This window comes from Microtus oregoni, unplaced genomic scaffold, assembly GCF_018167655.1.
Source record: "Microtus oregoni isolate MIOR12 unplaced genomic scaffold, Mior012 000003F_ref0000135, whole genome shotgun sequence".
NCBI classification, from domain to species: domain Eukaryota; kingdom Metazoa; phylum Chordata; class Mammalia; order Rodentia; family Cricetidae; genus Microtus; species Microtus oregoni.
The window spans coordinates 66,078,278-66,102,238 of NW_024543062.1; the positions used below are offsets into that span (position 1 = coordinate 66,078,278).

General features: G+C 50.5%; 1 protein-coding gene across 1 annotated transcript in view; it reads right to left on the reverse strand.

Moving 5' to 3' along the window:
* Positions 1-11,667: 11,667 nt before the first annotated feature.
* The window catches only part of Igfn1 (immunoglobulin like and fibronectin type III domain containing 1), a 31,525-nt gene continuing 19,231 nt past the window's right edge, over positions 11,668-23,961 (reverse strand). The window contains exons 15-26 of the mRNA XM_041648682.1: positions 23,552-23,676; positions 22,790-22,931; positions 22,140-22,439; positions 21,229-21,528; positions 20,548-20,721; positions 19,465-19,593; positions 17,331-17,633; positions 16,440-16,528; positions 14,299-14,494; positions 13,258-13,557; positions 12,253-12,579; positions 11,668-11,750 (exon numbers count right to left, since the gene is read on the reverse strand). Coding sequence (XP_041504616.1) covers positions 11,737-11,750; positions 12,253-12,579; positions 13,258-13,557; positions 14,299-14,494; positions 16,440-16,528; positions 17,331-17,633; positions 19,465-19,593; positions 20,548-20,721; positions 21,229-21,528; positions 22,140-22,439; positions 22,790-22,931; positions 23,552-23,676 — 2,399 coding nt within the window. The 3' untranslated portion in view covers positions 11,668-11,736. The remainder of the gene's footprint in view (positions 11,751-12,252; positions 12,580-13,257; positions 13,558-14,298; positions 14,495-16,439; positions 16,529-17,330; positions 17,634-19,464; positions 19,594-20,547; positions 20,722-21,228; positions 21,529-22,139; positions 22,440-22,789; positions 22,932-23,551; positions 23,677-23,961) is intronic.

Consider the following 23,961-nt stretch of genomic DNA (forward strand, 5'->3'; position numbering starts at 1 on the left):
GAAAACAGCCACACCACACCTGTATTAGCTGCAACAGGTGAGATCTCCCCTACTTTGTCTTCCCTGAAACAAAACCATCTTCTCCCGTCCCTAGCCTCTCACAATTGCTGTGATGAGACCTCGCTGGGCCTTCCATCCGTCCCCTTATGAGTTGTCCTGTAACAGTATAGGGCGTAGCCTTCCCAGATCCTAGGAGGCCTTCATTGCCCACCTACATGATACAGCCCACTGGTAAGGAACAAAGGAGCTCATGGACCCCCAGCTCCTAAATAGAGGCCAACACTACCCACTTGCATGGGAAGACCCACCAGGGAAGGTACAGAAGGACCCAGAGGGGTTCCTAGCCCCTGGGTTGCTCAGTGGATTGGGCAGGGCCTGCAATGTTGCCAAGATGAGCAATGGGGACCAGATCCTTGATCACTAAAAGGCAAGCACACAGTTCCCAGCACAGGACTGAAAACTGTCCTCTCAGCAACACTGGGGCGCTTCCTCTACTGTCACCAGGAGCAACACCATAAGAAATGGACAGAGACTAGACTGGCCCTCTAGGGGCCATCTCTGTGTGCACATGGCAGGTTGCCTCTGTTCATCACTGCCCCACATCTCCTGGCTCACAATTTCCAGGTCAAGACACTTTACTCCAGTTTGGGGACCGAGACTGGCTGCCCCAGCTGATGCTGGCATCAGAGATGGCACAGGACACCGGTGTGAGGGGCACCTGATTGCTCTGTGCATGGGGGTTCTCACCTCAACTGGAACATGAGTAGATTCTCTAAGCGTGGTGGTGGGAGAACTGAAAACTAGAGGACAGGCCCTGGCTGTTGCTTCCTGGGACTGGGAGCAGTGGGGTGGGGCTGGGTTTCCTGACTTGGGGGAGGCAGGAGGGACCCATTGAGAACTGCCTGGGAGAGCGTACTGGATGATTGGACCTAGCCCTGACTGGTGGAGTCTGGGACTTCGCTAGGAGGAGCGAAGGAAGACAGGAGATAGTAGGCCTTGCTGACAGGTCTGAGAAGACCGTCCTGGGCAGATAGCACCCTCGTCCATCCCTGTGGGTCTGCAGCTCCCAGCTCAGCTGCTCCGCAAGGACGACTGTGGAAGAGCTGCTCCTGGCCTCTCCCTTGGGCCCCTCCCTCACCAGCCTGCGCCCCACATCTCAGGCACCTCACCCAGGACATCGCGTCCTTGGAGTGTGACAGAACTGCCAGCGGCTGAGGCCGCGCCCTGAGATGTCTCTTGTTGCTCCTGGCCAGCCCCACCAGATTCCCCAGGCTGAGGCAGGCAAGGAGCGAAGAACAGACCCAACTCCATCTTCCAGCGGGAATGTCTCTCCCGAGAGCCCCCTGCCAGCTCCTAGCCAGAGCGTCTGGTGGGCCTGGTTTCCTTTTCACTGTCACCGGACATGTCTAGTGTCATCTTGTCTCTTGATTGGACTCTTCAGTCTTGTCCTGGTCATCTGAACTGAGGTTCTGAGGAAACTTCTCTCTTACTGGGCCCCAGGAGGGGCCCTCCCTGGCCTCCAGAGAGACCCTCCCCCCAGTTCTGGGACTCAAACAGATAAGGAGAGGATATGTAGGACAGTCCTGTGTTCTGTTCCCCAGTGATCAGCACGGATAGAGAAGGAAGCCTGTAATCTGCCTCGGATCCCTGAGGAGAGGAAGCAGAGAGAGGGATTTCAGGGGAGGCTTTGGAGGTCTAAGAAGGTGTATTGCAGGGTTGGGGAGGGGGGAAGAGCAGGAAGAAGTGGCACTAGGCTGTCAAAGAACTTGTCCTCTGCCCTGCATTCAGTCCCGTCTGGTGGACATTCAGGACCAAGCTCCAACCTCCAGAAGACCCTAAAATGAGCGGCTGCTCAGGTAGAGGGCAAGGGAAAGCCGACAGAAAGGAGACATCTCTTTCCAGGCCAGAAACAGGGCTGCCTGGCACAGCTTACGGTCTCCCCAGAGAGAGAATTGACTGTAGAGACACCTGCCTCTCCTACACCTCCCTCCCCAACCCCTAGGCATCAAGGACCTCTCTAGCCCAACTGCAAGGCCTATAGCACCCCCTGGTGGTATATCTGGAACAGCCTGTGGTAGACAAGAGTGTCTTAGGAAGCCCAAGGTTCTGGCCCCTCCCAGGTCTGCCCACAGCTTGTCCCCCACTGCACCCTCCCTCTGTTGTATGGACTTCGTGATACTGGTGCCCTGGTCTGGCAACCTTACACCAGCTCCACCTCCTGAGGTGCCTCCATTGGTAGAAAGTGGGGCCACACTGGCCTCTCCCCACCTCAGGAAGGTGGGAGGTGGTAGTGGTGACACATGGCAGTGGTGGCGCACACCTTTAATCCCAGCACTCGGGAGGCAGAGGCAGGTGGATCTCTGTGAGTTCGAGGCCAGCCTGGTCTACAGAGCTAGTTCCAGGACAGGCTCCAAAACCACAGAGAAACCCTGTCTCGAAAAACCAAAAAAAAAAAAAAAAAGTAACAATACTACCTTGACAGAAAGGCGGCATTGATTTGACAAAGACTTTTTTTATTGTTTTTATTGAGCTATAAATATTTTCTCCAGTCCCCTCCCTCTTCCCTCCCCGTCTACCCTCTCCCATGGTCCCCATGCTTCCAACTTACTCAGGAGGCCTTGTCTTTTTCTACTTCCCATGTAGATTTGATCCATGTATGTCTCTCTTAGGGTCCTCATTGTTGTCTAGGTTCTCTTGGATTGTGAATTGTAGGCTGCCTTCCTTTGTTTTATGTCTAAAAGCCACTTATGAATGAGTACATATGATAATTATCTTTCTGGGTCTGGGTTATCTCACTCAATATGATGTTTTCTACATCCATCCATTTGCCTGCAAAATTCAAGATGTTATTTTTTTTCCTGATGTGTAGTACTCCATTGTGTAAATGTACCATATTTTCCTTATCCATTCTTCGGTCAAGGGGCATTTAGGTTGTTTCCAGGTTCTGGCTATGGCAAACAATGCTGCTATGAACATAATTGAGCACATGTCTTTGTGGTACAATTGAGCATCCTTTGGATATATACCCAAAAGTGGTATAGCTGGGTCTTGAGGAAGGTTGTTTCCTAATTTTTGAGAAACTGCCATACTGATATCCAAAGGGGCTGGACCAGCTTGCATTCCCACCAGCAATGCAGAAGTGTTCCCTTTTCCCCACAACCTCTCCAGCATAAGTTGTCATCAGTGTTTTTGATTTTGGCCATTCTTACAGGTGTAGAAGGGAATCTCAGAGTTGTTTTGATTTGCATTTCTCTGATGGCTAAGGATGTTGAGCATTTCCTTAAGTGCCTTTTAGCCATTTTTCCCCCTCTGTTGAGAGTTTTCTGTTTAGGTCTGTATCCCATTTTGTTTTATTGGACTATTCGTTCTTTTGATAACCAATTTCTTGAGTTCTTTGTATATTTTAGAGATCAACCTTCTGTCCAATGTAGAATTGGTGAAGATCTTTTTCCATTCTGTAGGCTGCCATTTTGTCTTGTTGACCATGTCCTTTGCTTTACAGAAGCTTTTCAGTTTCAGGAGGTCCCATTTATTAATTGTTTCTCTCAGTGTCTGTTCTACTGGGGTTCTATTTAGCAAGTGGTCTCCTGTGCCAATGTGTTCAAGTGTACTTCCCACTTTTTCTTCTATGAGGTTCAGTGTGGTTTGTTTTATGTTGAGTTCTTTGATCTATTTGGACTTGAGTTTTGTGCATGGCAATAGATATGGATTTATTTTCATTCTTCTACATGTTGATATCCAGTTATGCCAGCACCACTTGTTAAATATGCTTTTCCCCCCATTTTATATTTTTTGCTTTTTTGTCAAAAATCAGGTGTTCATAGATGTATAGATTGATATCTGGGTTTTTGAATCAGTTCCATCGGTCCTCTTGTCTGTTTATATGCCAATACCAGGCTGTTTTCAGTACTGTAGCTCTATGATAGAGTTTGAAGTCAGGAATTGTGATTCCTACAGAAATTTCTTTATTGTACAGGATTTTTTTTTTTTTTTTGCTATCCTCGGTTTTTTTGCTTTTCCATATGAAGTTGAGTACTGTTCTTTCGAGGTCTGTGAAGAATTTTGCTGGGATTTTGATGGGCATTGCATCAAATCTGTAGATTGCTTTTGGTAATATTGCCATTTTTACTATGTTAATTCTACCTTCCCAAGAGCATGGGAGATCTTTCCATTTTCTGGTGACTTCTTCAATTTCTTTCTTCAAAGATTTAAAGCTCTTGACAAGGACTTTAATTTTGCAGATGAGGAACTGGGCTCAACAATGTTAACTAAGTTGTCCAAGTTGATGAGACTAGGAATGGCAGAGCCAGGATTAACCAAGGCATCCTGGGAGTCCTGGGCTAGAGGTACCTGTGGGATATAAAACTACAAATCCAGAACCAGATTGGGGGGGGGGGTGCCCCACCACTAGTCCCTGTGGGACTCCAGGCAAGGCCCTTTCCCTCTCTGGACTTTGTTCTTTGAGGGAGTTATACTATGTTGTTTCCATGGGTGCTCTGAGTTCACGCCTAGATGTGGACTTGGGAGGGTTGAGGACCCCAGCTGCTGCCCCAGCAGTAGGCAAGCTGCAACCCCCATCCTCAATACCCACAGAGGACTGAATGGACCCCTAGGGTGATGTTTAAAGTGGGCCATCAGACTGTAGGTCAGTGCTCAGGGAATCGGTCTTCTTGTTGCAGCTTCCTCTTCCAGGAAGGACACCTGGCGTTTCTCCTAAAACCTTGGCTCTCTCTGCTGGAAGCTGCCTTAAGAGCCATTGCTTGCTCCTGTGACGCGACGGTTCCTTCTTGGCCACCAGCGGGCGCTCTCACCTATTCCCTCAAGGCTGCCCTCCAGACTTTGGCCAGGACCTGTTTTGCTTCCTGTGTCACGTGGTGGCATAGCATCAGTCCCTAGAGTAGACTTTGGAACTGTCCCCCTAGGTGAAGACATTCCTAGTCTCACAAGGAGAAGGCCAGCTGCTATTGTGCCTTGCAGGACCTGGTGCTGCTTGGGACATTCACAAAACAAAACAAATAACAACAAAAATCAAAGCCAGAACAGCTGTGCCAGGCTCTGTTAGATTCCTGCCCCCAATGATTACCACCCAGTAATGGTTCCATGCAGCATTTCCCATTTTCCCGCCCTTGTGTTGCCCTCCTCTCCTGAAGGCATGATTTGTACCTCCCATGTCACATAAAGGTGGGGGAGAGGTTGCTGCTGAGTGGTTCCCAAGACCAATTCCTGCATGCCTTTTTAAAAATATTTATTTATTTATTATGTATACAATATTCTGTCTGTATGTATGCCTGCAGGCCAGAAGAGCGCACCAGACCCCATTACAGATGGTTGTGAGCCACCATGTGGTTGCTAGGAATTGAACTCAGGACCTTTAGAAGAGCAGACAATGCTCTTAACCTCTGAGCCATCTCTCCAGCCCCTCCTGCATGCCTTAATGGTCGCCAGATCCTGGGGAAGGTGCCTGTTTACAGAGCAGCAGGTAAGGTCATGCCAGCTCTGGGCAGGAGGGAGATAGATTCACAAAATGTTGGCAGGAGCAAGGTCCAGTCCCAGGATCAGAATCTGATCCACAGGATCTGCAACAGAGGGCAAGCAGGAAGGAACCGTGTGTACGACTCCAGACAAACAAACAGGCACAGACTGCAGGAGGAACTTGACAAAGTCGCTCAGACCTCAGGTCTTGGTCCAGGTTCAGGTATTATCTGTGGCCCAAGGCACTACCTTCTGCCTACACAGCTCACACAGCCCACCTACCCAATCAACTGGAAGATTGATCAGGACCCAGACTGGAAGATTTGTCTTGACCAATGAATGTGTCCTCCAAGATTGTAATCAGCTGTTACCTCCTTCAGGAAGCCTTTCTTGATTCCCTAACCTGAGTTAAATGTCTCGGTGGTGCTTCATGCCCCCCTGTGCTTATCTAAGCAAGTACCCACCCAAAGACCTGAAACTGCTTGGCCATTGGTCAGGGTACCCCGAGGTCAGGGCACTCTAGGGCACAGGCTAAAATGTGTTTCCTCAGCAACTAAATGGTGCCTGGCACACAAGTATTCTTTACCCACCCCCTTTTATGCAATCTACAAAGTAAGGAGTCAGTTTGGGAAGCCTGGAGGACAGAAGTGAGCCTGAGCGTGAAGACTCCTTGGCCTATCAGAACCGTCTCATGGCCAGCATTCGCACGGACAGGGCAGCACAGCAGGGCCAGGGGAGGCCCTAGTTTTACCCAATACTCATCCACAAGGTGTAGCTGGAAGGCATTCTAGGACCATCCCTGAGGGCCTCTGAAGTGCAAGAGCAACAGCTACCCACTGGCCATCTCTGTTCCAGCCCCCAGCCCCTCTCCTGGGCCTGTCGTACTCCTCTATCCAGGGGTTGGAGTAGAGGCTGGATCTCCTAGAGGCTGGTGGTCAGGCATTCCAGACAGGAGCTCGATGCCTGCATCAGGGCAGCCCTGAACTGCACTGTGTCTGGTCTCTGGTTAAGAGGACCGGCTGCTCTTCCAAAGGACCTGGGTTTGATTCCTAGTGCCCACATGATAGCTTGCAACATTTCGTAACTCCAGTTCTGGGTTCTATAGGCACCGGGCATGCATGTGACACACAGAAATACATGCAGGAAAACACCCATACACATTAAACTATCTATCCCAGCCCTTCCTCTCCTAGAGTGATGGCTAGCCGGGCCAGCAGATTTATTTTAGCCCAGAATACCAGCAGCCATTTGGAGGAGATGAGGTGGTTGGACATCCCCATGGCTTCAAAAGCTGCAACCACAGCAGGGCCATATCATCTGAGGCTCAACCAGCTCCTTGTTCCAGAGCTTCAAGCTACAGTTCTAAACCTAGCAAACCAGAAGGTTGCTTTCCGCTTAAGAAAGGTCCTGGGGAACATTGAGAGATGACTCTGGTTGAGAGCTATCTTGCAGAGGACTCAGGTTCCATTCCCAGCACCCACTTGGTGGCTCACAGCCATCTGTAACCCTCGTTCTAGGGGTATAACAGGGTTGCACACAGCACACATGCATGCGTGCAGGCAAAGCAGGTATACAGATAAATTAAAATAAATAAACTTTAAAAAAAAAAAAAGGAAGGAAGGAGCTGTACCTGGTCATTTAGTTACAACAGACACCACCTCCTCCTGTCAGCCGCAGGCAGCCATTTTAGCACTTTAAATTCTTACAGTTCTTTGAAAGAAGCAGTCTTGTGTCCCCATTCACCGATAAGGAGTCCAGTCTCAGTCTCTTGCTTAGTCTCTTTCACAGCTGGTGAACTGAGACATCAGCTTGATTCTGGGCTTATAATTTAACCACTTCCACACTAATTATCTGTCAACTATCTGACTGTTTACTGTGTGCCAGGCACTATTTGTGGCCTGGAAATAGAGTGATGGATATAAAAGACAACAGCAAAAGACTCTTGTGTGGGTCTATCATTCTCACTGAAGGAAACAGTTACAAAGCCAACTAATAAAAAACAAATGTGTCATACTACAGTAGATGTGGGTAGGAAAACAAACCAAGGGGGTTGCTGGGAAGAAAGCTGCCATTTTAGATGGGGTAGCCAGGAGAGGCCTCAGGGAGAAGATACCATTAGCTTCTTGACAATAAAGGGGACGCATGAGCCAAGGGCGTATCTGGAAGGTGAATGCTATGTGCAGGGGACAGCAAAGAGATCACTGTGAGTGGAATAAAGACACTCAAAGCCAGGGGCTGGCTGAAGGAGGTTGGGTAGGCCCACAACAGCCTCCCTAAGGTCACAAAGGATGGCTTTGTCAGAGAAGCCTTTGGATGGTTGGACACTATTATGAGCCCTCAGAAACCCAAGACTGGATCCACAGTGGACTCTGTGCCTAAAAGCTCTCCAGCACACACGGCCTCTTTCCAGGTGCTCAGACACCAACAGTAGCTATTCAACGGTGTGGGTTTTGTTTGCTTTTGCAGTTCTGGGATGTGAACCACAGTCCTGAGCCATGCTCCGCAGACATCTCACCATTGATCTGTACCCCAGCCCTTCTATTTAGATGTCACGTCTTGCTGTACAGTCTAGGCTAATCTCAGATTTGCCATCCTCTTGTAATTTTGCATGTGCGCCACCACACCAGGCTTTTCCTAACAGCCAGGGCTGGATGAGTTCAGGACTAGGAACAAAGCTAATGTCGAGGGACTGGCAGGATGATGCAGTGGGTAGGATGCTCGGGACAAGCCTAATGACCTGAGTTTGACCACTGGGACCCAGATGGTGGAAGCAGAGAATCCACCTCCAAAAGTTGTTCTCTGCCCTCAGTGGTGACATTAGTGTGATGTTACTAGTATGTGCGTTGCTTGGAGTGACCGCATGATGGTACCTCCACTCCATGCTCAACTTGCGAATCAGTGCACAGTGAAACCACAGGGTCCCTCTCAGTTGAAAAGAAATGTATACCTGTTGAAGATGGCAACAGCAGAGAGGAAACCAAATGAGAGGTTGAGGTTGTTCTAAGCCAGGGTTGTGTAGCAATAGCCTGTCCCCCTCCGCCCGTCTGAGACCCCACCAATTTCTGTCTACCCTGCACTGTACCGTAGCTACTCACCTCTGCCCTACACAGGGATTTCTCAAGAACTTGAAAACATGAAAGACACATGCCTGGTTTACCTAATTCCACCCTGTCTCATGTCTCGGGTGCATGGTGGCCCTGTCTCAGCTGAGACACTAGGAGGAAGAGGTTAAGGCAAGGAGCAGCGACCAGTGCTCGGAGCAGAGAGCAAATACTGCATGGGCAACCAGACTGGAGGACAAACATGGATTGGAATAAGAGCCAGAAAGGCTGGGCCGTTAACCTTGAGCCCAAGCCTCTCGCACTCCCGTTTTATAACAAGATTATCATCGTCAATGCCACTCCCGCACTCAGCTGTGGATGAGATATTGATTCCCAAAGTGATTAGTTATCTTCCTAGGTGATCCCACTGCCTTTATAATATTACTTTCCCATCCATAGTATATCCATGTATTCGTGGCTTATTGTTTCTCCATGTGGATTTTGTTCATCTTTTCTTCTATTTAGTCCAGGGTGTTTCATGTATTTGTTGCTACCTAAAGTAGCAATATTTTTTAAAGTGATACTTTCTAGTTGATTTCTGGTGATTCTGGAAATATAAACTATTTTTAGTTAGATACTCTCATCCAGACTTCCTGTTGAATCCTTTTAGTAGTCTGTGTTATGGAACTGAGTCCTTTGGGCCTGGCATAGCCATGGTCATATGGAAATCGAACGGCTCTGATTACTCTCATAAAACCCTCACAGGGCTGGACACTAACATTCTCTCATGGAAGGACAGAAGGGCTCACAACAGGCATGAAACACACAGGCACAGAGATCCATGAATCCCCATCCCCAGGAGTTAGTGATGGGGGGCTCTTCATCAGTACTGTGATCATGCTCCTGTAGGCAACCCTATCTAGTTTTTGTTCACCAAACTAGAATTGGGACAGAACCGCTTATTTGGCTAGCGGTTGCCCTCTCTATCCAGGATGAATAAAAATAGACTCCTCGGGAAAATCCATGCAATACTTGATGCCTGAGCAGGGACGCCACAGAACTGGGGGTGGGTTTGAGAGGTATGGTGTGGTATTACTTCTGTTATTACAACAAGATATATAACCGAAGATTGTCCATCTGACGGTGATGTGTCCTTGGGGGTATTTCTAGGTTGGCTCTCTATGTCGTATGAAATGGAATACCTTTTAGTGAATTTTTTTCGGATGCCGTGGAGATGACTTGGTAGATAAAGTGCTCGCAGCGCAAACATGGAGCCTGAACTCAAATTCCCAGAATTTCCTTCTTTCTTGGACTGTCACAATCACAAGGCAGAGGTAGCTTCCTCGGTGAGGGCAGGAATGGATCACAGCCTGTCTGTACAAAGGCATTCTGGCATTCCTGCCCGTGGGGGACATCCCCAGTGGAACCGTCAACTCAACCACACACTGTCAGTTCCTTTCAACACCCACTCCCAGCCCCTTGATCGACGACTTCTGTTTCTTCTGCTCAAGTCTACCACGAATTTGGGTGAAGGGGAGCCCATGATTAGAGAGAGGGTAGGCCGAGCAGATTGGGTGCCCTCTTGTCGGGTAATCTATCGGACCTGGTTTAAACATCCTGGGAGAAGGCGGGCTTGACCTTCTCCAGGGTTCACTCCTTCCTCCGGTGTTGGGACTGAGTCCTGGTCTTCAGCTGTTCTTCCCTCCTAGAACCTTCTAATTAAAGCTGTGCTAGAAGCTGTGCCTAGCTTAGAGGATCAGAGGATGGGATTTTCACCTGTTGGCCATTGACTGCAGTGTATTTAAGCCTACGTGGTGCTAATAAAGAGGGGCTTTGGTATCAGTGTTAAAAGGTCTGCATGCCGGTCTGTCTCTGCGTCTTTGTTCTCAACCTCCAGCCCCTTGCCCGAAGTTTGCAAACTGGGGTCTAGAACATAGAGGGCAGACCGGGACCACGGTGTGCGGTACTCCGGCCCCTGCAAACTCCGGAACATTTCATTTCTTGGGTGTCCAGAGACACAGGACCATCCCTCCAGGAGGGTGCAGGTATAGGTATGCGGGCATATAGGTATACCTGTAGGTTTTGGTAGTGGTGGCTCACACAGAGATGATCCCATCCTACCTGTGGCATGGGGCAGTGAAACTATGGGAAAACTGAGAAGGCTTCATGGAGCCTTGCGTGAAAAACAAATCTTTGTGCACTTGATAATCTCCCCATCCCTGCTGACAGGAACCCCCAGAGTAGACTGCAGGAGAATTCACCTCAGTCCAGCCTGTTCCTGGCTCCAGGGAGGGACAAGTGGCTCATAGTCTCTATACACACTTTTAGGGAGGCTTATATCCTGCCGATGCCAGAGTTTTTGCAGGACAGTGGCATATGGGAAGTACGGGCCAGGAAAAAGGAGTTCTTTTGCCCTGCTGCAGGCAAGCACTATTCTGATTCACACACACACACACACACACGCACGCACGCACACACACACACACACACGCACACACACACACACACCCGCACACACACACACACACCACACACACCACACACACACCACACACACACACACACCCGCACACACACACACACACACGCACGCACACACACACACACACCCGCACACACACACACACACCACACACACCACACACACACCACACACACACACACACACCCGCACACACACACACACACCACACACACCACACACACACACACACACACCCGCACACACACACACACACCCAGCCAGAGCCCACCCATCCTCCATTCAGAGGCCTTTGTTTTGGGGATTCTTCCTCCAACCTACCATCCCCAAGTCACTCTGCAAAGAACTCACCGTTCTTAGTCTGCTGCTTTATTGAAGAACAGAAAGAATTCCATACACAAATCCTTGATGCCCTCACCCAGGCCTCCATCCTCCATGACTTTCCTGTGGTCAGAGTGAGCTCAGCTTCCACCCCGTGGACCACTTTCTCTGGCGCTCCATCCAGAGTGATTCCACTCAATACCACACCCCCCACCCTTCTTCTACTTCCCCATCGACTTTGGCCCTTCTGGTCACATCTCACCAGAAGCCCTCTTGTTCCTGTCTCACACAGGAACATCCACTGTCGTTCTGGACTGGCTCCCCAGGCCAGTGTGGGCATCAGGAGTAAAGCTTCAGAGAGCTGACATCCGTCTCAGGGCTGTGGGGTGGGGCAAGGCTAGGATTCCAGGTCAAGTGGGGCTAGGAGTTGTATTCTGTAAGACAGGGAATATGTCAGATGATCCTGAAGTGCGGTGTCCCCGCCCACACCTGTCCCATTGTGAAGACTGCAATTCTGGGTGTGACGGGATGACCCAGTGCCACCAAAGCGTTTTCTTATCCGCATGTATTATTTGCTTTGCTGAAAGGAGCCCACCTATCAGAGGCTCGGCATCCTCTTTTAAATACCTGTCTGACACAGGTGCAAAAGCATTTGCAGAGCAAGTATCTTAAATCCCATCCTGAGACATGTGCCAGGCCACGTGGGGACAATCAGCTGGGTAGTATGTGCCCATAATGTAGTCAATATCTCATTTTACAAATGGGCAAATCAAACCCCAGGAGGTTCTGTGATGGTCGGCTTAAATACATGATAGAATACGCATAGAGGCAGGGAGGAATCCGAGTCTCATGGTGTACCAGCTGAGTCATCTAGAGGAGACGGGCCCTTTCTGTTCCCATGCCCATGCGCTCCCCTGCCAGGGCAGCCATTATTACCTGTCACAATGAGGGTGGCTGTGCTGACGGCCTGACCCAGTGGGTTCTCGGCCACAGCCTTGTACTCGCCACTGTCCTTAAGGGACACACTGGGGATAACGAGGGAGCACACACCCAGCATGTCAGTACTGTACAGCGCGGGGTTTCTGTCCAAGCTTTGGTTGTTCCTGAACCAGGTGACGCGGGGACTCGGCGAGCCCTGCACGGCGCAGGTCATGCGGCACTCGCAGCCCTGGGGCAGCAAGTGAGCCCGCAGACCCACCAGGAAGCGGGGCTTCTGGCTCAGGTTGGGTTCCCGGTACGTTGGAGCCTTCACTGTGAACTTCTCTGTGGTGAATTCAGGACAGAAGGAAGGATGGTTAAAGAGCCAGGAAGGCCTGACTGGGACCCAGAGAGTCCGCTGTCTGCCGATGGCCCAGAAGCTGAGACTTCCCGCACCTCATCCGTACAAACCAGCACTCTTTTTATCCTTTTCCTAAAGTTATGCTTTGATTTTTTTAAATTATTAGAACCTTTTAAATTTATTGTGTACAAATCAGACATACATATAGATGACTAGAACCAACATTTTGGTGTAGAATGTTCCAGATATTTTTGTATTTTTGAGAAGTGAAATGATACAGCTAGCTTTGTAATCTTATTTTTCTAGTGACCTCTTTAAAGATCTATGTCTTTAAAGAGTATAAAATAGTTTATAAAATAGACTTTGTTTTTAGAGAAATATGAACTTCTATTTTTAACTTATTGTTCACAATTCCTTTTTGAGAATTTACCCCTAGGTCTCTAGACATTCCAATACCCATGGCCTGACTCTTTCTGCCAGTGGGGGTGGGGCCCATCCTGAATTCAATGCACTGGGCATCTGTACAAGTAGGCACTGGGCAGGTAGCAGGATGACCACTACCTACCTATCTGACTAGATTGAAATGCCCTGGTTTCACCCAGTCAACTACCCTAAGCATAGAGGCAGACGGCTAAGCTCCTCCCTTTTGGGGGGATCCTTACCTCTCTGCTTGGGGATACACCAGGGTTGGCTGGTGTCTGAAGGTTTGCTGGCCCCCAGCTCATTCTTGGCCAGCACCCGGAAGTGGTACTCATGGCCAGGGAGGACCCCCAGGAGGGTGAAGCGGTTGGTGTGGACACGGTTGGCCACCTCACACCAGGATCCGTGAGCCGAGGAGCGCTTCAGCACCGTATAGTACAAGGGGATGCCCTGAGCCTCATCCGGAGAGGGTTCCCATTGGACCGTCACTGTCCCGGGCACATTCTCCTGCAAGGAGACGGGTCCCGGTGCCTGTGGGCATGCTGCCAAAGAGAAAGACAGACAGAGAGACAGAGACCTTATGTTTCAGAGGAGCCACAGAAATTCTGCTAAGTCTTCTACAGGCCCCCAAGTTCTCTGGGGGTTCCTGCAGAATGCAGTGCTGCCAGTCAGGCGAGAGGCCAGAGGGAGCTAAGTCTGGGTATACAATTTTCTCTATAGGGTGGAAAATCTCCCCCAAAGAATAATCTTTTTTTTTTCTTTTGAGACAGGGTTTCACCCACCATAACCCAGTCTATCCTTAACTCTGGATTCTACCTCAGTTTCCCAAGCCTGGGACTATAAGTACTCACCACCACAGATGACTTCCAAAGAATACTTATTATAATACTTATTAGCTCACATTTTTTCTTTCTTTCTTTCTTTTTTTATTTTTTATAAAATGAGAGGCTATTCAGGGCTGGGGAATGAGAGTCACTCCAGGAAGGGACAACCTTAACTTGCACAAGGGTCATGGTCTTCCCATGGGGTCCTTCAGTGATGCAATGGTGGGACCCACATTCATTCTTGGAACCCAAAAGAAGAGCAGGGAAGAAGCAAGGATGTGGCGTCCCCACGTGTATGGATAAGAACAACAGGGGCTTTCTGGGACTCTCCTCCTGCCCTGCTTGCTGTGTCTTCGACACATCCGGTCAGCCATGTGATCACTTTCCATGTTCAGGACAACATCCTGTGCCCAGGTCAGCTGCAGCCTTAGTAAGAGTCCACAGCTGAGCTGGCCTCACCTGCCACACTGATGGAGAAGCTGTAGGTGGCCTCCTTCCCCTGTAGGTTTCTGAGCATCACAGTGTATTGGCCTCGGTCCGAGAGGCTAGCTGCAGGAATCAGAAGTTGGGCAAGGCCATCCTTCACGGTGGTCACACTTCTTTTGGGCAAGGGTAAGCCATCCTTCAGCCAGGTCACCTCAGGCATGGGGGCAGCCTGAGAAACAAGAGCAAAGACACATTGAGAAGAGAAAGTTTCTTTGTTTTTTTAAAGTGTCTGTTCAAATAAATTGTTTAGTTAGCATATAAAATAATGAGTTTCATTGTGACATTTTATTGCATATTTATCACTGTATCTTCCTGATATCAGCCTCTTCCTGCTTTCATATCACATGCATTCTCTCTCTCTCTCTCTCTCTCTCTCTCTCTCTCTCACACGCACGAGAGAGAGAGAGAGAGAGAGAGAGAGAGAGAGAGAGAGAGATCTTATTTTCTTTCTTCCCTCAAGGCCACTAGCCTCGCTTGCTCCTGTCCTTTGTGATTCCTTCCTCCCCATCCTTGTTCTTTATGGAGGAAATCTTGTAAAACCGAAAGCAGGTAGGCTGGGCCTAACATAGAAGGTCAGGAAGAGGATGCTAGGCAGGAGGGATGTGCCCGAGCACTTGGAGGTGAACAAGTATCTGGTTAGGAATAGGCTGTCGGAGAGGTGGTTAAGTGTGGGGTTAGCCCGTAGGTGCATGGGATGATGGGATAGGAAGGGAAGCTTAGCCCGGAGACTCCGTGACACTGTGCTGACCCTCAGTCCCACACACGCAGACATCTAGATTTCTCTCTGAGCATGCTGCCATGTTAGATGTTCCCAGGACAGTACGGCAGCTCTGGATTCACATGGGCTACGGGGTGGAAGTGAGAGGAGACTAACTGGGAAGGGGTCCTCCCTCCCCAGTGCCCGAGCAAGCTAGAGGATGAGTTGGAAATTGCTGCAAGAGAGAGGAAGGCTGCAGAAAGTAGAAGATGCAGCCTCGCCTTGAACTGTGATGACGGTCAAGGAGAGGAGATGGCAGGTTCAGGGAAGGAGCTGACATGACATTGCCCTTGAGCTTAATTGAGAGAGACCCTTGTCACAAGGGTCACGATCAAGGATTCCGGTGGGAAAGGCATTAAGAGGGGTGATATTGTATGCCAGAGGCAGCACGTGGGCCTTACGGTTGTGGGGACATTTAGGAGAGAGAGTTTAAAATGAGAGCAGGAGAGTCAGCCACCAAGTCAGTCTCCACCAGGGTCAGCATGAGGAGGCAACGCTCTAGAGAAATCCTCCCCAGGAGATGGTCTGCGTTTTCTGTCTTTGGGGGCCCAGCTTGCTTTCCCTTTCCTTTTGAGATCTGTGTACTCACAGCAAGAACTGTCCACATTGTCTAAAGGGCCAAACTGCAGGGAGGCCTGGCCTGATTTCTCCACGTTGTATATCTGATCTCAGAGAGGGATCAGGATCCTAAGTGTTCAGGCTGTGAGTTAGCACCACACAGAAAGCGCAGAGAAGAGGCCTGGGTTACTACTATCACTGTCTCAGCCTTTTGGTCAGCTCGGGGGGGGGGGGGGGGGAGTGGGATGAAACATCTCCACACTGTTTGAGAGATGAGGAAATTTAAACACCGAGGTATAAGATATCGTCCGGAGTCAAACTAGTGACGGGATGATGACACGGAGCAGTTTGTGTTTTTAACTACAACACTAGTTACTGTACGTACAGACAGGTGCTGCTGATATTGGCTTAGGATCATGTGCATAAAAATACATTCTAAAGACAAAAATGGTTATGCACCCTATTGGGCTCGGGTAGGCCCCAGACTAAGATGAATGATGGGGAGGGGAGGGGGGTGCTAATGTGGAGGTGCAGTATCAGAAGCTACCACTAGAGGGGAGTGTATTCTGTACAGGAAAGTAGAATGGCGTCCAAGAAGCTGATGCCAGCTGTGGCTCCAAGAACCCTTTTCTTGGAGGTTTCCTACCCTCGTTACACTGGGCCTGATTTCCCACACAAGCCCACGACTGTGACTAGGGCTAAAAAAGAATGAGGAAGAAAGGTATCCCCAAGACTGTCTAGTTTTCTGGTTCCTCTGGGGCCCCCACGCCCCACCACACACCCTTCCAGGTATACTCACTTCAAAGGAGACAGGAACTCGAATGCTGTCCCCAGCTTTGACGGTCAGTGTATCCATTGTACTGGAGTCCATGAGGAACTTGGGAAAGACTAGAACACACAAAATGGCTTGTCGCCTCTCTCCACAGTGGCTTCCAGTTCAGGTCACCCAGCATGTAGACAGAAAGCTGAGCCAGTGTAAGGGCCAGATAGAGAGGGCTTGGCAGGGCACATGGGGGAGAAACACCAGGAGCTTACAGGGGCAGTCTTTTGAGAGGGTCAGAAGTACAGACAAGGCTGCCACCAGGGTTAGTCTGCAGGGTATTTGGAGCAAGGATCCCGGGGACAACTACATTGTTGTCTGAGATACCATTAGCCTGGGTCAGAGAATGACCTTCCTGGTCATATCAAGTCAGGGACAGAGCTAGGACAAGAGTCTAAGATCCTGGACTCGGGAGCTCTGAGCTTTCCATTGCAATTGCCTTTTTATTGCCTCTGTGACCGCTAGGGCGAGTTAGTACAGCTCAGAAAGACAGAGAGAGGATTTACTTCTAGCAATTAAGGCCCAAAGAGAAACACGATCAACTAGCAAAAACAGGGAGCTTGGGCATGTGCCACCTCTAAGTAACGCCCATGCCTCGGAGCCACTTGCTTTCAATTCTAGCCCTGCGTCATAACAATGGAGATGTCTTGGGCAAAGCATCTTGGACCTTTGTTTCCATCTCTGAAAATTAGGGATCAAAAATATTAACTATGTAGGACAGGGCTGCAATGAGAAAGCAGTCCTAAGAGGGGTGCACTTGGCGCAGGGCTCAGTGCCATCCCTCTATTAAGAAGGCAGCTGATGGCTGAACAGCAGGGCCTCTCAGGAAGAGTCACTAGCACTCAGGGTGGAGAAGGAGGTGACACTCACCAGCAGCAGGCATGGCGTGAACCAATGAGTCCAGGCAAGTGGCTTGCCCATGGCCCCCATCATTAACTGCGGTCACCCGCAGTAAGTAGCCTTCTTGGGGCCGTAGCCCCTTGACTGTAAAGGTGGTGCCTGGCACAGTGCCCACATGGCATGGGCTCCACTGAAGGTTGTCTGAGCCACACAACTCCACGATAAAACCCTGGACTTCATCATCATCCTGGGTGTCTGGCCTCGTCCAGCTCAGGGTGACGCTGGTGTTAGATGTGTCTGTGACCCGGAGATCCCGAACAGGCCCTGGAGGTCCTGGTCAAGATTTCAGGAATGTGTCAGCTTCCCCGGGGAGTCTTCCTGCCAGGGGCTTGGGATTTCTCTTACTTAGGGGTTTCTTGGCATGGTATCCCAGCTCTGCATGTGAGTCCCTAGCTAACTCCTTTGCTCACCCACCAACTTGCCAACCCCTAACTATCCTGGAAAGCTGGTATTTTAGTTGATAATCTTTTGTGCTCCATTGTTTCTGGGGTCTGGAGTTCTATGTCTGTAGCTGAGTTGTGACTCTTAGCTAGGAGCAACACCAGCACGGCTTTCTTGTTCTTTGTTTGTTAAACGGGAACAGCAGCAGCTCTGCCTACCCATGGGGCCCCTGGGACAAGAAAAAGACATGGCGTGTATGTGGTTTGAATATAACACTGTGGCGTGGTGTTCTGGCTGTCCAGGCCGGATGTACATTAAACTCTCTGTGAGATACCAGCCCTCTATCTATTTAGCCTGGGTACAGCAGAGGCACCAGGATTGGTAAGGAAGCCCTAGTATTTCTAAGCATGTGGTGATGTTTAAAACTACTGGTCTGGGGGAGTGCTTCTCAGCCTTGAATATGTACTCAAATCATTGGGGGACTTCATTAAAAAAACATTTAATTTGGGAGTTCTGAGGTGAAGCCCAAAATATTCATTTCTTTCTTTCTTTCTCTTTCTTTCTTTCTTTCTTTCTTTCTTTCTTCCTTCTTTCCTTCCTTTTACCTGTCTGCATATGTGTATGTATGTACGTATGTTTGTATGTATCTGTCTATCTAAAATGTGTGTCACCTATCCAGCGCCTTAGTGTGAGGCTTGCAGGTGTGCCTCACTACATAGGGCCTGAGATTCTACAAGAATGATCCCAAGTGACATTTCCTGTCTACAGCCTTTGCTCCTGGTAGGTCTGGAAGATACGGCCAACTGCTGTGGCTGCTGCATTCCCCACGATTAGTGAGAGAGCCAGTGATCAGTGGTGAAACAAGATAGATCTGGTCTGTTTGCAAGGAAAAGTGCATGGGCTAGCTCGCCTCCCCATCCCTTGTAAGCTTATAGAATAGTCTATGGTTATTGGAGTTGTGCCAAGAGTCAGTCACACAGCTGATTCCACAAGTGCCTCCAGTGTGTTGTTGCCTTGGTGACTTGACCAGCAGGCTTCTATGAGGTGCACAGCTAAACCTTCTAAACTCTGTGTCTTGGAGCACAGCTTTTAATAGGGGTTTCATGAGAAGTATTCTCTACTTGAAGCTGAAGGGATTGAACCAAGGTGTCTTTCTTGTGGGGATGGACGCGTGAGAAGTTGGCCTCATACCTGTCTTTAATGTCAGACCCTTTGATATTTCTGTTGTCCAGAGAATGTTTCTTGGCATCTCTGATGCTACTGAGACCACAGATAGGGGAAAGCTGGTCTAGGTTGTCTGTCCACCGAAGACAGAGACTGGGATGGGGCACCTAGCTCTTGGAGCAATGCTTGCCACCTTACAAGGGGTGAACAGCATGAATTCGGTAGAAAACGGAAGCTTCCTGCCACCCATTCCCCAGGCATGAGACCACCCACTAGTGGGTGGGGGACACCTTTGGGCTAACATGGAGACTGACCTTCTCTGTATCACACAGCAGATACCATGATCTTGGGAAGTCCTCATGTCTGGCCTCTGGACCCATCTGAATTAAGTTTAGACCCTTTAAGATACATCTCATCCTAGTGGCCTTTCAACCCTGACTCCCAGCCCTCTTCACCGTCTCCCTCTGGACTGCCTCTGCCCTGTGAACTTCTGTCTCACAGTTTCAGAGCTATACCTTGCACACCCCTCCCCCATATCCTCAATTGGTTCCTTACTTACTCTTGGGATCTCGAGCAAACACAGCATCCGACGGAGGCCCAGGCTCTCCGGGGCCTGAGGGAGCCACAGCCCTAACCCGGAACTCATACTGGCAGCCCTGCCGCAGATCCACCACGGTGCACCTCCTTTCTGCGGAGACCACACCCCATTTTAGTCACCCATGGTGGGATGAGGAAATGGGGCCATAGCTCAGCACCTCCAAATTCAGAAGAGGACCAAGCGTGGGGTCTAAGACAACCCTCCTGCGTAGCATTGCACCAGCCAGATGTGACAGAGCTGCTTCCAAGGTGAACAGAGCAGTGGTCAGGGAGTTTTCATCCCCGTCCTGTCGGTCCCTGCCGCAACCTTGCTGGGTGATCCTTGATGTTGTTTTGTTGTTTCTGATTCAAGCTGCTTCAGACTTGTAATACATAAATACTAAGTGGTGCTCTAGAGATGTGAAGACATGCGCTCTTACGTGTCATGGACATTGCAGGACTCCTGACAATCTATTCCTAGCCCGGTCTTGGTACACACAGAGCACAGACACGCACAGAGTTCTGGAAACGTCCTTCACACCTGTCCCATCCTAAGTCTTTTCCAGGTTCTTCCTTATCTCAGGGAGCAGCTAGTTTCTGGGATGCTAACTACAAGGTCAGGGCACGTCCATCTGTGTTATCAGTGAGGAAGCTGAGCTCTGCAGAGGACGTGGGCTGCCCATGGCCAAGGCCTGAAGTGAAGGGGCCAGGGAGGACAACTTCACCTTGGATTCCAGTCTGAGACTTCTACCCCAGAGGATCCCAAGCTCGGCACTGTTGAGAGACTTTTCTGGATGATTCTCTGGGGTTTGGGGGTGGGATGTTCAGTAGCATCCTTAGCCTCTTCATACAGGTTGTCAGGACTATGTATTCTCCACCCAACTGTGACTATCATAGATAGCTCTAGACATCGCTAAATGTCCCCTATGGAGACAAAACCACCCTAGCTGAAAAGCAACTGCGTTAAACTGATCTGCACCAGCAATGCAGAGGGATCCCGTCTGGAACCAGGAGGGGCTTTAAGGCAACTTGGGGTCAGTGAGAAGAGGCCCCCAGGTCATCTCACCTGCCACAGGCTGCTCGTTCACAGTAATCCAGGTGTTGCTCCCCTTCTTGCGTTTCTCAACCAGGTAACCCAAGATGTGGGCACTGCCGGGGCCCTGTGGTGCCACCCATGTTAGAGTGATGCTCTGGCTGGAGGCCGACAAGATGTCTGGGGCAGACGGGGGCCCTGGGAGAGCTGAAGGCAAAGGGTGCCAATGAGCAGAGATTGAGGCAAGCACCAGCCCATGGAAGGTCGTAGTGCTGGAGAAGGCATGGGGAGTCTGGTGGTTCAGCCACTCTCCAGGAGTTCCAGTGCTGAGCCAGCTTTCCCTAGGACACCGTTCTGGCTGCTCCGGGACAGAGATGATGAAACAGAGCACGCTCCCTGGCCTTGGAGTCTAGAGCCACTTACGAGATTCCTAACCTCACCCACTGATAGCTTGCTCCAGTACAGGGGTGTGTGATAGAGATGTTGGCCAATATGCAGTCCTTGGGGGCGGGGGTGGCTGTGTGTCTCAATTTGAAAGAGCTCTAAAAGGCTACTAGATCCCAAAATCAGCTGTAGTAAAGAGTATCCACTATGCTCTACGAAGGCCTCAAGCCCTCCCGCCCCCAAGCACAACTGGCAACCCCTCAGTCTGTATTCTGGGCACAGTAGAGAGGGCAAGGGAGTCCTCTGTCCAAGTGCCTCCTGGTCTCTCACCCTCAGGAGCCACCAACACCTCCTCAGATTCCAGGGCATCCCCAGCTCCTTCTGAGGTCACAGTCCGTACACGGAAGGCATACTTCCTGCCCTGCTCCACGCTGGTGTCGGTGAAGCTGGTACTGTCCGGTGGGGGTTCGCCCACCTTCAGCCAAGTGCTCCTTCCAGCCTGTCGCTTCTCCACCACATAGTGTTGTATGGCTTGGCCCCCGTCATCCTTTGGGGGCCGCCAGCAGAGACAGACGCCTGCTCTGTGGCAATCCTGTACCTCCAGGGGTCCCTGCGGGGGCTGGGGCTTGTCTGAAGACCCATGGAGAGGAAGAGAAGGAAAAAGGAGTCAGAGAAACTGGGGAGGGGGGGGCGTGTTACTAACCCCTCCTTGGTGGATAAGTCTGCAAAGGGTGGACTCCCCAGAATATGCATGCTTTCTGACATAGCCAGAGGCAGAGGTGAGGAGCCAGCTCACGAGGAGGTTCCAAATGTCTCACGGTGTCCCTCATCTCTATTTCCCCAGTCCTGCCCTAGGAGATACCATAAAACCTCCAACCTGTACCCAGCCCCATTCAGTGAGCAGCATAGGCTCCTGCTTAGCACTCTGCTATAGGGGATCCAACTTTACGGGTACAAGTTGGAGGCCACTATTCCACCGAGCATCTTCCCCGGAACTTGGAATATGAGAGCTTACAGAGGCTCAACAAGGTACTCCACCAACCTGGCACTGGCTTATCTAAACTCTTCTTCCTGGGCCATCTGGGGACAGCAATGTAAGCAAGCAGAGGTTTGAATCTTAACTACCATGCAAATGAGGGTCAGGATAGCAGGGTCCACCCCCAGGCCTGCACCAAGTACCGGGGAGGGCCTGGGACCACAGAGCCCTGTGGCCTCAGGTGGAGAACAGGCAGGGTTAGCACCTATAACTTGCAGGGTGAACTCAGCCTGCACGCAGCCTCCCTCGCTGCTCAGTGTCACGCTGTACAGACCACTGTCCTTCCGGCTCGCACTGGGGAGGCACAGTCGCGTGTAGCCATCCCCCAGAGCCACCTGGATGCCCCTGCGGTTGCTGCCCACCACCTCGTCCCCGTCCTTCCTCCACACAGCCTGAACAGGGAGGTGGCTCTGGAAGGGGATCTTCACAACCACTGGCTTCCCAGCCTTGAACACCAGGGGCTCTCTCAGTGTCTCTGTCACATCTGGGGCAATGGTGGGGGGATCTGGAAAAAAAAAAAAAAAACAGAACAAAAGAATCAGAGAAAACCAAGCCCTGGGACCCTGGGAATCTCGGAAAGAGCCCAGAGAAGGAATTCCCTACCCCACCTCATGAGGACTAGCAAAGGGAATGGGCTGTCTGCAGCAGGAGGGACCAGGGTCAGACCTCACCAAGAACTTCCTGGTAAAGAAGGAGATAAGATATTGGGTTGGGAAAGACTTGGGTTGGCTTCATTAAAAAAAAAAAAAAAAAAAATCTGAGGATATTGGAGACAAGTCACAAATTCCGGGCTTCCACAGAGGGTCATTTTCAGCTGATGCAGAGATTATGGGGCAGGGAAGGGCTGGGCCTCACCCTGCACAGCCAGGCTGGCCTCAGTGTGCTGTCTGCCGGCCACAAACGTGTATCTCCCAGCCTGGGTCCCCTCCACGTGGGTGAGGATCAGCCTGTGTGTGAGCCCATCTTGTTCAAGCACGACCCCATCGCCGGCAGGGAGCTGGAGACAAGGATCACCATGGAGACAGCCGCTCCCATCCTGTCCAGTTTGCTCCTAACAGCTGCCCTGGGAACTAAATGATCATCACCACTGGCTGCTGTGCCTCGCACCCCCTCTAACTCTCCAGAGCACCTTTCGAGATCAGTGCTGTTAGAAGTTCCATTTTATAGCTGAGGAACTCGTCCGAGGTCACATAACCCGTAACAGCAGAGCAGGGATCAGGGGTCAGAGTTCACTGACATCACTGTGCCATGCTGGCGGGGCAGAGAGGCTACTCTAGGAGACCAGTGAGCCCAGCTGCTCAGGAGGAGACGATACACTTGTGCAAGGCCTTCAAGGGTGTGTGGAATTCATGAGAGGGGCATTTGGGCTGCGGGGGGGGGGGGGGGGGAGGCCAGCAGGGGCTGGGTCAAGGCTGGAACAAGTAACACATTTATAATGTGTTTATTTTGAACACACCACACTCCAGCTGTTTAAACACCTCTCAGAGTAGAAATGTTAGTAATTGAAGAGTGAAAACCCTACCTAGTCTTTTCCTTCTGTGTCTCTGCTCTGCCACGCTCCTTGCCCCCACCCACATTAGTTAGGAAAGAAAAGATGGAGGGATGAGGCTTCAGTACCTTGACTCCATCCTTGAACCAGGTGCCAGGTCCCAGGTCACTAGTGAGGGTACAGGAAAGTACAGCAGCTTCCCCCAGCTGCACCTCTGTATCAACCAGACCCTGAGAGAAGTGGTCCATGGAGCCTGGAGAGACACAAAGTCCCCAAAGTCCAGCCTCTTACGCCCTGGCCTGCATTGAATTCTGGAAGGCCTCCATGGTCCTGCCCACGGGGCTCAGCCCGAACCAGTGCCCAGTCTCCTGTTTTCCCCAGTACCTGGGCTGACGCTGATACGGAGATGATTGTAAAGTAGATGAAGAGCATCTCCCACCCCTGGGTCCCACAGATAGGAATTTTGAGTCACAGAGGCAGGCTAATTCTCTGGGACATTGGACAAAGGGTTCCAAGATTAACCAGCCCAGAGGACCTT